We start from the raw sequence: 15042 nt of genomic DNA, 5'->3' as shown, positions 1-15042 counted from the left end.
CAGATATCAACACTAGCAATAATCTCACTTTCTCACTGATTTAGCAGAAAAGTTGGAGCTTAGAGATGAATAAGTCGAGCTGAATTCGTCTGCTCAGCCCATAAATGAGAATCAACTCAAAGAAGACACAAAATTAAATGCCTCAGCAAAGCAATCCAGGGGAATCAGAAGCACGGGACTCAAATCATTGGGCCCCGTCCACATCCGACGTACGGATCTGAAATTCCCTCGGTAATCTATCCTGGAGATCATTAGTGGCACTACTAAACCCCCAATGCGCAAATTTGATCTAAAACCACAGAATTGAAGCGTGACTCCGAGTCCTCTCGAAATCGGATTCGGCTTTGAATCTTAAAATTTAAAAATACTAGACACATGTACGGTCAGAATTTTAAGTAAAATGATCCGACGGCCAATAATAAAAACAACCGTTATAATTATTTTTGAGTATGAACCTCTGTAGCATTACCCATTGATTATCCTATTTATATATACGTGATAGAAAAATCTTAGTTAATATCAATGTTTGGGTTTTCTTGAATATGCACGATACATAAATCTCCTTTTATATATATATATATATATATATATGTTGACAAGAGGATGGAGTAGTAGAAAACGAAGAAAGTAATTGGTAGTGTCTAAATATACATTGATATGTTCTTACTTGCAATCTCAGTTTTCTGAGTGCGTGGGCTTTACTTAACCTAGGAATGATGTATAAATTTGTCTTATGTGATCCATTTCGTGTAGGCTGGGGTTGCGAGACCTCCCAATCATTAAATACAATTGAAATTGTTTTTTATAATGAACAGGTGTCGCACCATTAAATTTTGCACTTTTTTCCATTGCCTAAATTTTATAAGTTTGAATGAGCTAAGAGGTTAGAATCGCTAATTTGGTAGAGTAGTAAAGCATGCTTCCCTTATTGTCGGTGTCAGGAGTTCAACTCTCTGCCCACCCTTATTTAAGGTAAGATTATTCTTTCTTTTTATATATCCCTAACATTTTTCCTCAACCACTCGTATTTAGTATTTATAATTTTTCTTTTTTTTATATGAGACATAACTTAATCGCTTTGATATAAAAAATAATTAATTTTTATATAAATAATTATTTTTTCTTTTTCTATATGAAACATAACTTAATCACTCCGAAGGTAAAATGCTTAACTATTTTACAAATATAACCATAAATTAAGTATTATCTCAAAATAACTTAATCAATTCATTATAAAAGCGATTAATTTTTGGTAAATATAATGATAAATCAAGTATTATCTACTATATATAAATGATAATATAAAACGTAATACAATAGAGTTTTTAGTTTTGTTTAATGACTAAATAAAGTTACTTCCACAATATTGATGTAAAAATCTCGATACATGCCATTTTACATACTTATTTTAAATTAAAATGACTTAAATATTGAGTAAGTACAACCATAAATCAAATATTATATACCAAATATAAATTAATGATGATATAACACGTAATACAATAGATCTGCTAGCTTTGTTTAATCACTAAATAGAATCACTTTCTTAATATTAACATGCAAAAATTATATCTATCATTTATAGTATTTTTTTTAAAATTATATGTTTACCATTAATATTTTCTAAATTCACTCTTTAATCCTCAAATTTTCTGTTTTTTTTGTTCACATCCCAAAACAAAAACCATAAAATTATGAATTGTTATACATCTATTAGGTATTATGCTATTCAAATAATACTAGGCGATTTTTGTTAAAATACATTCTATATGCACATTTTGTTTATGGAGAGACATAAGATAAATAAATAAAATAAATGGTAAGTTATCGAAAGGTAAAGACAATAAGAATTTGATGATATATAGAAACAATTATATTCTTCTCAAAAGATAATGGAACTATCATTAGAATTTTAGATACAAAAAGATTTTAAAGAAAGGATAAATAGTTTAAAAAAATATGTACTATTCAAACCTTTTTTAATTTACCACGAACTTTAAAATTGTTTTAAAAAAATATGAAATTTTAAAATCTTTTCTAATGTAGCACGCCGTCTCCTTCCGTTCAATGAACTCATTAAATGCTGACATTACCGTTACATTTTGGACACATGGCAGTTATCCTCCACGTAAACGCCATTAAGGCGACTGGCAGGCCCTTTTCCCCCATTTCCTTTTCCGTGGTTTTCGTGGTGCCATACCCTTCCGTAGAGTCACTGTTTCCTCCATTATCTCTTCTCCCCAAGCCCCAGCACCTGAACTAGCTCCCCTCTACTCCCTCTCTCTCGCTTTCCCCCCATTCGCTGCCGGTCTTGGTCTAGGGTTTTCTGCTCATCGGAGTCCGATCAAACATGGTGTCTCAGGAGGGCTCGATTATGATCAGGGCTGACCGCAGGGAAGAGTCCGGTGACTCAATTTCTCGAATCTTCTCCGATCCTAGTTGCAGGAAAGGAAATGGAGGAGTCCTTAACCTTCTTGTTTTTCTAGGCTCCGAGGATGCGCTGTACAAGGAGTTGTGGCGCGCCTGCGCCGGTCCCTTCGTCACCGTACCCCGGGAAGGAGAGCTCGCCTACTACTTCCCCCAGGGCCATATCGAGCAGGTGAGTTGATTGTTTTGCCCTCTGTGTTTACTGATTGCTCCCTCTGCGAGCTGCTCCGAGTCGTGAGGATGGGCAGATTGTGTTAATGTGTTGGCGTGCGGAGTTCTGCTGTGAGCTGGTTGTTTGATATCTTCGGTCTTCTTGAAGAGCAGGGGAAGTGGAACAGGTTTTGGAGGGAAAAGGAAATGGTGGGGGGGGGGGGGGGGGGGGGGGATGGCCCGCCCGCCAATTGCCTTAAGGGCGTTTACGTGGAGGATAACGGCCATGTGTCCAAAACATAACAATCACGCCAGCATTTAACGAGATTTCTTGGACGGAAAGAGACGATGCGCTAGATTAGGGAAGATTTTGAAATTTCGTATTTTTTAGGCTATTTACCCTTAAAGAAATGATGATACAATTAACTTAAAAATTTAATTTTGTTTGATAAAATGATCTTTCTTACATATTAATTCTTTATTACAATTTATGTGCACATGATTTAATAGATTGCAAAATTTTTATAGATTATTTAAGTTTTACAATATGATCTGCTCCTTGAACAATTGTGTAAAATTTATAAATAATTAGTATTTTTGGATTAAATCAAATATTATGAAAAAAACAAATGACCCGTTAGACCCGCAGCAGAGCGCAGAAATTCGGCCTAATAAAGATGAATCTTGGAGTCGAAGTCTTAGATTAATGTACAATGACTAGGACGCTCAAGGTAAGAAGGAAGAGGTAGGGTTCTCATACAATTTCACTCTTTTTTTTTTTGGTAATTTAACGAGGTAAAAGCCTAAAAGGAAGTTAAAATATACAAAATTATGAGAGAAATTGCTCACGCAATTTCGATAGATCGTGCATTAAATATTATTCTCTCTTTCAACTGGTGTGCTTTCTGAAATTCGAACTTGTATTATCTTCTGTATTCTTTACAGGGATTGGAGCCACTTATTACTAAGCTAACACTTTGTTGGTAACATTTTCATGATGAAAAGTTTGATGTATCAATCATAAAGATTTATTCTTCCCTTTACTCCACTCAAGGTAAGAGGGAAGAGGTAAGCTTGTCATCCAATTTCACATCTATATCTATATATAGTAAAATTACACTAAGTAACAAATGCGCATAATAAATTTTATAAATAAAGATACTTAAAATAAATATTATAATTAATAAAATATAAATAATTATATCATTATAACAAAGTTCTTTTATTTTATATACTTCACATATATAATTAAAATATAAATTATTAAAGTCATTTTTAATTAACAAATTAAATTAATTAAGTATTTTAAATGATGTCACAATTGTTTATTCCAAACGAGATTCGTTTGGAACAAAAAAATGAGAAAGTCGCAAAATACTATAAAAATCATCATTAAACTGTTTAATAAAGTCTAAGGTATTATTGTTCAAAATTAGAATAGTCAAGTTGGACATAAATTAGAAAATATAAACAATTAGAAAAAAAGGAAAATATAAAAAAAGAATTGCAATTAACCAATTGACTAATAATGAAATTTGACAAATAACGAAATTGAAGAATTAGTTGAAAGACTAGAAATGCAAAACTATTATTGTGCTATTTAACTTACTATAATTTTAAAAAAAGAATTATGAAAAAAATATTGTTTAAAACTTGAAGCTAATAAAAAAAATATTATTAGTCTTAATAGAAAAATTAGTCTTTAAAAGAAATTACAATATAAAAAATATAAAAAGTATATTAAAATGAACTCATACAATGAATGGGCGCAATAGTAGTTTAATGTACCAGCGAAATGGTAGTTTAATTAAGTACTGAAAATTTAATTTGAACATTTAACTTAAATAACAAAACACATGCTTAATTTATTAAATTAAGTCAATCTTATTTTAGTTCATTAAACAATTAAATCTCCAATTATATACTAAAAGTTTAATTTAAGCATTTAATTTGAATAATCAAATGCCACCTAAATCACCAACGTGGGTAAGTTCAAACAGTTTGGCATTTATTCCACTTTAAGTAAGGTCTCTGATTTTAATTCTTGTGAATGCAAAAAATTTACGCTAAGAGAACTTTACTACTTCGTAGGTCGATCCGACTCAACTAGATTAATCGAGACCCAATTGATTTTTTGGAGTTCACACCGAAAAAAAAAAACCTAAATCTAAATTTCATCCAACAAATGCCTTATAAGAACACGCAGATACATCTATATAAATGTTCAATAATATGTTCCTAGCATAATCCAAACAAACTAATGACTTGTTTGGTTGGATCGACGCAAATTCGATTAAATTCCTTCTACCACATTCCGAAACTTATTTGTTTATAATTTGCTGGAATTTCCATAGCCGATCCCGTGTTCCATAATTTAATTCAAAATTTTCTTCGACCCAGAAGAAAAAATTTAATTTTGAAAGATAAGACTTCGATGGACAACAACATTTGGACAAAGTACTCTCACGAGTGGGACTGACGATGCTTTGTGCATATACAATTGCCCGTTATTCATGACATAGCTCGAAGTTGGCTCACATAGTACACAGGCAATACATGCCGAAATGTCAAAACCTCCGCCGGGAGGGGGGGAGCACAGAAAGTTAAAGTTGCAAGTCTGGGACGAGTCTCAGCCTATCCGCAAAGTTGACTGGCAGAAATCATCACATGCCTTCAGAACCCTAGAATGCGATCTTTGGTGGGTCCGAAGTTAAGCAGCTGCTTCGAGTGGAGCCAGGGCTTGACCACAACGACAGAGTCGAACACCTGCGTTATTCCATGCTGCCGCGCCTCAATCTTCAGGTAGTACTTGATCCCTGCCACGACCTGCATCTGAGCCGCCACCACCTGACCCACAGCGCCAAAGATATAATATCAATCACCACTGATATCGACCATGCGAGGATGATTAGCTAGCTTGAGTACATACAGATATTAGCATTTGCTATTTGGTTTTGCCGGCCTAGCTCTAGCTTACCTGAGAGAAGGTGACCTCTCCGTTGCCCTGGCCGCTCTGCCGCCGCATGCGGTTGTACTCCTCCACGGAGAATCGCCCGAGCTGCTGCACCTCCTCATTCGACTTCACGTCCTTGACCTCTGTCCGCCCTCCGACTCTTCCCCTGAAGCCGCTCACTTCTACTGTACTCGAAATCACTAGGAGAAGTACCGAAAGGAGCGCGGTCGTTGTCGTCATCGTCAACGGGTAGGAGTTTGATCCGCAGGCAGAAGACACCATTAATTGAGCCGATCCAGCTGGCTCCGAATGATATGTAGATATTTATATATGATTGACGACCGTGTCTGTCTTATGAGAGATGTGATCACAACCATGTATGAGGTCTACACACACACAAATATATATATTATATCCACATAGAAGGAAGATGGGCATATGATATGTTTGGAGTTTGTCGCTTTTTTCTTTTTTCCTTTTATTATTTATGACACGATCAGAGTGGACACGCAAATTAAGATTTTAGAGAGACATCCAGAGACAGAAGGATAGCTGATGTGTCCGTCCAACACACGAACGGCATGCCGCGTCTTGCGAGACGCCAACGTAATCCACTGCTCTGCTCTCTGCTCTGCTAGCTATTTGCGTTTTTTTCCTTTTCGCGATAAGATAAATCATGAATGAATCTAATATATATAACAAAATAATTTTTTTCTAGGCTTTGAATTGTACAATGAAATAGAACCTATAATAATTAATAGAGAATATGGGTATAATCTTATTGGATATCGAAAATGAAACTTTTTGTTTACTAAAATCTATATTATCTTTTTAATAAAATCTTTTTTTTAGTGTGAAAGCTAGTATTTCAAAACCTAATTAAGTTTAGATTAATCCAGTCAAATCGGATCGATTCATTAATGAGTAAAATTCTCCTAATATAGATTTTGTCCATTTTTACAAGATTCTTTAATAAAATTTTAATAATTAATGAAGAGATACATAATAATCTTTGTATAAGTATTGTATTTAAAACCTACTAGAGCGTGCTCGTACTGCATCCTCTTTTATATTTGCTCCTTTGTCTTTTCCCCGACGGGATTTTTTCTTTTTGCTCATTTTGCTGATAATATCAATTGAGCGAATGATTTTATGTGACCATACTCCCAATTTGGCAGGATTATCGTAGCACAAACTCTAATTTTAAATAAATCACATTCTTTTCTGATTGTATCACGAAATTCTATATATTCACTAAATAAGACGAAAGGCCTTTGAATTTTTCCGTGATCGATTTGCAGTGATTATATGGGAATATCGTGGCTCGTCATGCTTATCTTCTCGGGCGAGGGTTTTGATGAGTTTCGTTGTCTGCATGCTGAGAAGATGTCACTAGCAATTCCCACAGTAATCGACACGCAGCAAACAGGGAAACGGACAAAGACATAAATTGCATGCATGACAACTTTCCTATAATTAATTTTTTTTGATTAGTTGGAAAATTTGGACGTTTAATTTCTTGCATGTCCGAGGAGTTCTGTGTTGTGGTACATAATCATGTGAGTAAAAGTCGAGAGACTATGAATACTAACGGTTTTTTTATGATTTGTCTCTTAAATCTTGTGGCACATATGAAAGAGCTGTGTGAAATAAAAACCTTGAAGATCAACATAAAAGCAAGAAATCATTTTTTCGGTTACAAGAAAGACCGTGAGTTTAGTATAATGAAATATAAATTCTAATATATAATAAAGTGACACGGGAAATCCCAGAGTATCGAACATAAAACCTCCTGATTGTCAATGTGCATCGCTGCATTATGCCATCTTTAATAGCAAGAAACCATTTAATTATGAAACCAAAGTGCATAATTGAAAGAAACCAAAACAAGTGAGATGCAACAAATAAGGTCTGGTTCAAGCGATTCGGCACTGTCTCGAGTTTGAGTTGTGTGAATGGAAAAAATCCATACTGAAAGAGTTTTACACCTTTAGTAGGTCGATCTATCTCGAACTGAATTAGTCGAGTCCTATTACCAGATATCAAAGTAAAAAAGAAAAAGAAAAAAGAAAGGCGATAAAATAGTCAACCTACTCCCACGTCCAACTGAGAACTAGTAAAAATTCAACATATATGTAAATCTCGCGTAAATCCAATCTGATTTCACCAATATGTATGACATGAAACTAAAAGATATCATTGAAATTAATTCACTATAAGAAGATACATCTTTCAACTTGGGCTAGTGCCGTCAAAAAGTAAAATAAATTCTAGACTGGGATATCACAACGGGAAAGCCGCGATGATCATATTAACCTTAGTGAATCTCAATGAGTTCGCTAGTAGCTGGGAGTATCAAAGACGATGTTATCCCAACTATATTTTTGCCGCGATTGATTGAGGCCTGACCAGCCAAGCCAAATTTAGGAATGCAATATCTATCTCAGGCTCATCTAGGGAGGCGAATAAAGGGCAACTAAAGAGGAAAGAACGACATGACATGTAAAGAAAGAAGTATATTGATTTTAGGAGATAATTATCCTATTTGATTTCAAGTGCACGTGCGAAATGTTTAAGTTAGAAGTTTGCTTTAAATTTTGGGATCAATTTTACTTAAAAAATAGAAAATTTTACAAAAAACAGAGTAAAATTTTAAAAACGTAAAATGAAATTAAAAAATCAAATGAGATAAAGAAAAATAAACATAATAAACTAAAAAGTTTTAAAATTCAAAAAGTTGAATAATTGAAACAAATTTAAAGATAAGAGAAGGATAAAAGGGCTATGTCCGCGATCCTACTACTACTACTGCCTAAGGAGGAAAAATACTGCTAGGAAAGTCGTCGGCTTTGTTGGCCTCAGTGAAGCCTACAGGCTTTTACTAAAGCTGGGAGTTTTAGAGGCAAGATTAGCGTAGCCGTTGTGATTTTGTTGGACTTGATTATGATTAAACTAGCTTCAGTTTAGTATTAGCAGAACCGGACTGGATATCGAACCGGTCGAGATATGTGTTCATGAATTTATAACTTCAACCGGAAGTTTGATGGATATGACCGCATATTTAATTAAAAAAATATATATTATTTTAAGAAAATAACATAAAATACAAGAAAATAGTGATAAATATTAAATAATAATTAATATGTGTTCAAATAATACAAGAAAAGATAGAATATTAGATTTCTTTTGACACGGAAGAAGGCGATAATGGCCACATGGTCTTTTTCTTCTCTCCTTCCCTCCTGGCTTCCTCTGCAATCTCCCTCACTGTTCTCTCCACCCTCTTCTTCTTTTTCTTCCTCTTCATCTTCCCACCGACCCCTTCTTGTCCCATAGCTCCTCCTCGTGGAGGACTCTTCAACAGCCCCAAATCTTGTTCTTCGGTCAGGCGCAAGGATGACATCATCAACTACTTTGGCTTCCATTACTACACCTTCCGCTAGAACTCCCTCCTCTCCATCCCATCCCTCTCCCTCTTCCTCTTCTACTCCTACTTCTATGTCCTCATCAAGACTGCCCAGGACCACTTCTCCATCGTCACCACCAAGCTCGGCCTCCAGCAGAAGTGATTGATGAATCTAAAGTTTTGAACTGAAGACAGTGAAGAGTGAAGATGAAGAAGACAGTCAAAACTTTAGGAGGACAATTATCCCTCAATATCAACTTAACTTTTTCTTTGCTTGTCGTTGTCATGTATATATTCTCCACTTCGGTTACCCTTTACATGCATCCCAGAATGGACTCAAGATACCGCGAGAAACGCACAAGGATTGAGCTAACCTCGTCTTTAGAGCTCTCAGCTGCTAGCAAGCTTACTAAGCTTCATTCAGGCCAATAAGGTTCACGCAACGCTCTAGTCGTGGTATCCTCCTAGTATTATTGTATAAGAGATAGATTTTTTCCCTCTTTCAATTTTTTTTTTTGCAATTTTCTTTTTCTTTATGATTTTTTTGTGAACTGTGCTTTTTATTTGATTGTTTATTTTTGAATTTTTAATGCCAAGTCAAAAAATCATCTGCTAACTAATTAAAAACAAACGGAAAATCTAACGGTTAGATTTGGGAAAAAACAAAAGTTCATGTACTTTTATGAGAAAAAAGTTTGTGCTAGATTTATGAAGACATGCAAAGTTCATAAATTTTTGACTCAATTAACCCTAAATTTTGAATTATAGAACGTAACAAATAATCACTCTGTATTGAAAGCAACATTAAGTTTGAGAATTAGAGAGGCATAAAAACATATATTTGTAGATTTGTGTTTAAGCCAATCTCAAATTCCTTACTCGGCTCAAATTACTTCCTCGCACTTCTAGTTTCAGTCTATAATTCTGATACATGCATATAAAAAATTATCCAAGATTTTTTTTGGACGAGTGATGTATTTTCATTCAATCAAAACATAGGCTTTCTTAACGTAATTTGAAAAAACACCTACACAGAGACTATGTCAAATTAAGTCCTCTTGCGGCAAAAGGAGAAGATAGCTTGCTTTCCAAGTTTGTCAGGGACAGTGCTCGCATCATGATCATGGACATAATTTACTGAATAACTGCAACAGAAGAATTCCTCCACTAAAAGATTCTGCAAGTTTTCTCCTTCCATATATAATAAGGTCCTTTTTTCATATATAATAAAGCCTTACCGCAACGGGGATCCTAAATTCATGTCCCAAATACAACTTAAGTGATCTTTTGCTTAATAATTAAGTAGTTTAAATCTTTATCTCTCATCTTTTCCTCTTTCTTGCATTCATTTTCTCTTATAATTAACTTGTAACTAACCTTTAAGTATTTATTTGATTAAGTTGAAACAAACACACACTTAGGTGGTGTTTGATAAATTAAATTTTTAAGCATTAAGCACTTAATTAGTTAATGGAAGAAATGTATAAGAAAAAAAGAGGAATGAATAAGGATGAAAAAAGTTTTGTGATACATAAAGAGTGTCGATAAGTGAAGAATGATTTATTTTATTAAATCAAAATTTCTATTTATTTCATTAAGTGAGTTTTTGCTTAGTAATTAAGTAGTTTAAATTTTTATTCCTTACCTTTCCCTCTTTCTTACATTTATTTTCTCTTATAACTAACTTGTAATTAATTTTTAAGCACTTATTTAATTAAGTTGAAATAAACATACTCTTCATCTTTTAAATTATAAATAATTCTAATAAATTTGTTAATAAATAAAGAAAAAAAGTTATTTTTAATCATGAACCTTTTGTTACTTTTTCGTTTTCGTCCTAAACTATATTTCTCGTTCAACTCCTTCCTAAATGTTATCATAGTTTGTTTATAGAGTTAAGTTAAACTTAACGTAACATATTTAATGCACTACAAGACAAAATAGTGAACCCGTTGAATTGAATTTCTAATGTTTTTTATTCTTCTTACGCTACACTAGGGTCAGCAATATTTGACACGACATGATAACGCAATATGGATACGACACGAAGTTGAACGAGTTCAAGTTGAGGTTTTTTGATATTTGGTCTAAATGGGTTCAACCCGTTTAGATACGGTTAATAAACGTGTCTTAACGGGTTGAACCCGCATAACCCAATTAGACATGATTAAACCTGTTTATTAGACGTGTTTAATCGTGTAATCCATTAACCCGTTTATCTAACCAAATTTACCAATATACCCTTCCACTAATCCTAATTTTGAAATTCCTCTTGCGTTGCTTGCCTTCCCGTTCCCGTTCCTGTAGGTTGTAACCCTAACTCGTAACCCTTTGCGACTTTGTCCCTTCCTCATTCGGTTCCGCCTCCACCTATATTAGCTGAAGAAGCCTCCACCGCTCCACTGTCCACGATCCGCTCCGCTGTTCCGCTCGACCCCGCGACCTCGGACCCCCGCGACCTCGCGAACCTCAACTCGAGCCCTCTCTTTGACCTCAGAGTCTCAAACGAAGCGACGTCGGCTCGGTCCTCGACCTCAGACGAAGTCGAACTCGAACCCGGCTCGACCCTGCGACCTCAGCGCAGTGACCTCAACCACGCGACAGCGATCGCCACCCTGCGACCCTCGAGTCGTCGATCGTGGAGGCCTCAACCTCGAGCCCTCTTTAACTATTTAGATGTTGCGACGTCACCGAGACCTCAGACGAAGTCGACCTCGACCCCGGCTCAACCGCACAACCTCGACCTCGGGTATCCTTGCTGGTTGCTCTGTAGACCCCGCCCGCCGCACTCCCCTTCCCTGCTCTGCTTTGCTGCATCTTTGATTTCATCCAATTTTTCACTCTGCTTTGCTACATCAAATTAATTGATAAGTTTTACAAACAGCTAACTGCCTGCCACTGATAAGTTCTTTCACAACCAAATTGATTGATCAAAAACTCCTTTTAGGCCTCACGACTTTAATTTCCAAAAGCATCCACCTGGATTCTCGTTCTAGATCCTATCCGGGGCATAGCATTTTCTTATTATGGCAATTCCGGCTTTGATTTCTCATGCACATGTTCGTCAAATTAATGTTGCTTGTTGATTGTGATTTGTGAAATGCAGTTACTTGTTGAATACTTGCAATTGATTAGCTAAGCATCATGTGCTGCAATTGATTAAAGACTCTTTATATGCAGCAGATTAAAGATTCTATAGAATTAATTAAAGTGGAAGGATACTGAGTTGAATACTTGCAATTGATTAGCTAAGAAACTTTGCTGCTTGCTGCTTGTCTGATCCTAGTTAGTTTTATGGATTAGCCGGTAAGTTTACTTTTCAGTTCTGATTTCAAAAGTTCTTTTGTTGATCTCTCTCTTTTGTGAATGTAGATGGTTGTGGGATTTCTGTGGATCAACTTATAGAGGATGTGATATACTTAAATATTAGCGAGGAGCCATCAACTCAAGGGTCTAATACCGTGGTTAATTAAAGGAGCCATCAATTCAGATGCCATCACTGCAAGGGCACTCTCAAGGTAATAGAAGCAGTTCTCTTCCGGGTTCCGGTAACATCTTTCGAGCTTCTTATAGTGCCCGAGTTAATGTTGGGAAGGTTATGAATATGTTCATAAACACTAGGGAGAATTGGTTGAAGCTAAAGTTTCTGTTTTCTAGTACTTTGTCTTGTCTGTGTTTTAGTTCTTTCCATTTGACATCAAGGACCTGTTCGATGATCATGATTCGTGACGGTAACTCGTTGATTTGTACCCTAAAATTGATCTGTCTGGTCAATGGTTCGATATTCGTCGATAGCTGCATCTTGGAATGATTGTCTTGTTATGGCCTTCTCTTGTGAAGATCGATAAATTTGAGATGAGTTTGAGTTCTTCGGTTTCTATGCCGTTCAGTGTCTGACTTCATGTATGTTTTGCAGCTGAGTAATTACTCCTCCAACGACAGAGTGTTATACTGCAAGCCCCATTTCTATCGGCTCATCAAGATGACTGGACGATTAGATAAAAGTTTTGAAGGTGATTGTGAACATATATATTTATATGTGTTTATGTTCCTTCTGATGGTGAATGCCTACTTTGGAAGCATTAATGATATGATGCTATTACAAGTTATTGTAATCTATTTTAAGACTAGATTTATATCTCATCATCTTTGTACTTCCTAGATAATGATCCATTTCTATGAATGAAATGAGCATGGTTAACTTTTTAGAAAATTCTGTTCGGAATAAACGGGTCGTAATCGTGTTAACATGTCAAATAAACGGGTCGTGTTAACTTGTCGAATAAACGGGTCATGTTAACGTGTCCGTGTAATCGGGTTGATCGGATAAGTGGGTCGTGTTAACTTTTCCGTGTAAACGGACTAATTGAATAAACGGATCGTGTTAACGTGTTGGGTAACCGGTTATAATCGTGTCGTGTACGGACACGTGTACCTATTATGACACATTTTGATAAACAAGTTTAAACGTGTCGTGTCTGGGTTGACACGGATATAAACAAGTCGTGTTCGTGTTTTCAAAACCTGACTCGTTTATTAATCGTGTCGTGTACAGGTTATGACTTTGATGACACGAACCCGTTTAGACATGACACGACACGAATTACCATACGCAACACCCCCTACAACACCTTGGGGTATGCACGGATAACGGATATATCCGGAATCGGTCGGAACCTACCTGTTGGAGTAGGGTATGGATGGCTCGTATTGAAAATAGGATAGGATCCTGGTATTAAAATACGTAACCTGTAAAAAACTGATTTCGATTTTGGTTCTTGCATAGAGGATATTCGGAACCGATACCCAAACTCGGATAATAATTTCTCTAATTATATATATATATATATAGTTATATTCAGACATTCATATATTTTAAAAAAATAGAGTCACTAATTTAAAAAAAAATCTAAATCTATGTCGACATTCTGTTTTGCGTGATTACTAATTATGAATGAGATATTTTCGATTTTATTTAGCGAGTCAAAAAATTTACAGGTTCCAACATGGTACATGAAACTTGTGGTATACTACAAGTTTCGAGTAGATTCCGATTCCAAGACGCAACGGGGTAAGGTCCGGTTCAAAAATCTTGAAACTCGTCCCTTACAGGGTAGGGTTCGGGTATAGTGAAAAAAAAGGGATATCCGGACCCGCATACCCTTAACAACACCAAACAAAAGCAAGGCACAGTCATGGCCAGATTTTTTTTCCTTCCTAATTTTCCAGTATATCACTCCATTAACACATATTCACCACGTGTGATCGATTTCCTCTTAAATTGGTAAAAGTAAATACGCAATTCATTAACAACACATCGAAGAGTTGTGCAGACTCGAATTTCGTTTTGTCGAGCTCGCATGCGTGCTCGTTGATCGCACAGTTTGGGAGTGTCCACTTTTCCGAGGGACCGTGATGGATACGTATGAGAAAGAGTCTCCACTATCTGGAGGTCGAGGATTGGTGAGTCGCCCGGGTCTAGAAGGAAATGGATAAACAAACAAGTGCGGTGTATTAGTAGTCATGTTTACATGATTATCATATTATGGACCGGGGTTGTTTGGCAGACAGGTTTCTATCCCAAACAGACCAAAATATGATTTCGTGCAGGGTGAAATTCGGCCATGGGCTACCCTGGGGAGGGCATGTAGCATTCAATTTTGTACATAAAGGACTTAACAGATATAATGTCCTTTGTCAAGCCCCGAATGTGAGAGTTTGTTTAAGTTAATATGTTTTGTGTCATTGACGATTTAACAAATTATGATAGAGAATGTGTTTTGTCAGGAACCTAAGACTTGATGTTCTATCCTACCTATTTTTCCATGTTTTGATTATGTCTGGTTGAAAAGTTAGTTGATTTTCGTGTTTTACCCGATCTATGCACAGACTTAGGGACGTGGGGACGCGAAACACCACGAGGATGTCAAGGCCTCTACTCATACCCTTTGAAAGGCCAGACAACCTTTCACGACCGTCCACACTCACGCCTTGGGTCTGCATCCCTAAGCACCCAAATCTATGTCAGAATGGCAAAAACACTTTAATAATGTAAAGAGGGCTATACAGATGAGACTTGTACGCTTGCACAGGTTGCCCGTCTTTA

At 35.9% G+C, this 15042-nt stretch overlaps 2 protein-coding genes and 1 long non-coding RNA gene across 5 annotated transcripts; 2 read left to right on the top strand and 1 right to left on the bottom strand.

Moving 5' to 3' along the window:
- The first annotated feature begins 2057 nt into the window (after window positions 1-2057).
- On the top strand, window positions 2058-7103 carry LOC116198018 (auxin response factor 4-like). Of its 2 annotated transcripts, none has more exons than XR_004155137.1 (2): window positions 2058-2599; window positions 3523-4838. XR_004155137.1 is itself a non-coding variant. In XM_031528318.1 (2 exons), exons 1-2 carry the CDS (start codon window positions 2351-2353, stop codon window positions 6832-6834), a joined length of 252 nt encoding a protein of 83 aa, XP_031384178.1. In that variant the 5' UTR covers window positions 2168-2350; the 3' UTR covers window positions 6835-7103. The 2 variants fall into 2 exon arrangements, 1 of the variants encoding a protein (XP_031384178.1); XM_031528318.1 differs by lacking the exon at window positions 3523-4838 and adding an exon at window positions 6832-7103 and having other exon boundaries at window positions 2168-2599.
- LOC116198017 (cysteine proteinase inhibitor B) lies at window positions 5063-5881 on the bottom strand. The gene is made up of 2 exons (XM_031528317.1): window positions 5555-5881; window positions 5063-5424 (listed from the first exon to the last, which is right to left on the bottom strand). The coding sequence occupies exons 1-2, from the start codon at window positions 5810-5812 to the stop codon at window positions 5251-5253; spliced, it is 432 nt and encodes a 143-aa protein (XP_031384177.1). The 5' UTR covers window positions 5813-5881; the 3' UTR covers window positions 5063-5250.
- A 1598-nt stretch (window positions 7104-8701) lies between the features above and the next one.
- LOC116194870 lies at window positions 8702-13077 on the top strand. Of its 2 annotated transcripts, none has more exons than XR_004154543.1 (3): window positions 8702-9392; window positions 12309-12454; window positions 12853-13077. It is a non-coding gene; the product is annotated as an uncharacterized LOC116194870 (long non-coding RNA). The 2 variants fall into 2 exon arrangements; XR_004154544.1 differs by lacking the exon at window positions 8702-9392 and adding an exon at window positions 10726-11685.
- Window positions 13078-15042: the final 1965 nt, after the last annotated feature.

The sequence above is a fragment of the Punica granatum genome, chromosome 2, assembly GCF_007655135.1.
Source record: "Punica granatum isolate Tunisia-2019 chromosome 2, ASM765513v2, whole genome shotgun sequence".
NCBI lineage: Eukaryota > Viridiplantae > Streptophyta > Magnoliopsida > Myrtales > Lythraceae > Punica > Punica granatum.
The sequence above is the reverse complement of the archived record's forward strand: the minus strand, read 5'-3'. Positions and strand labels throughout refer to the sequence as shown.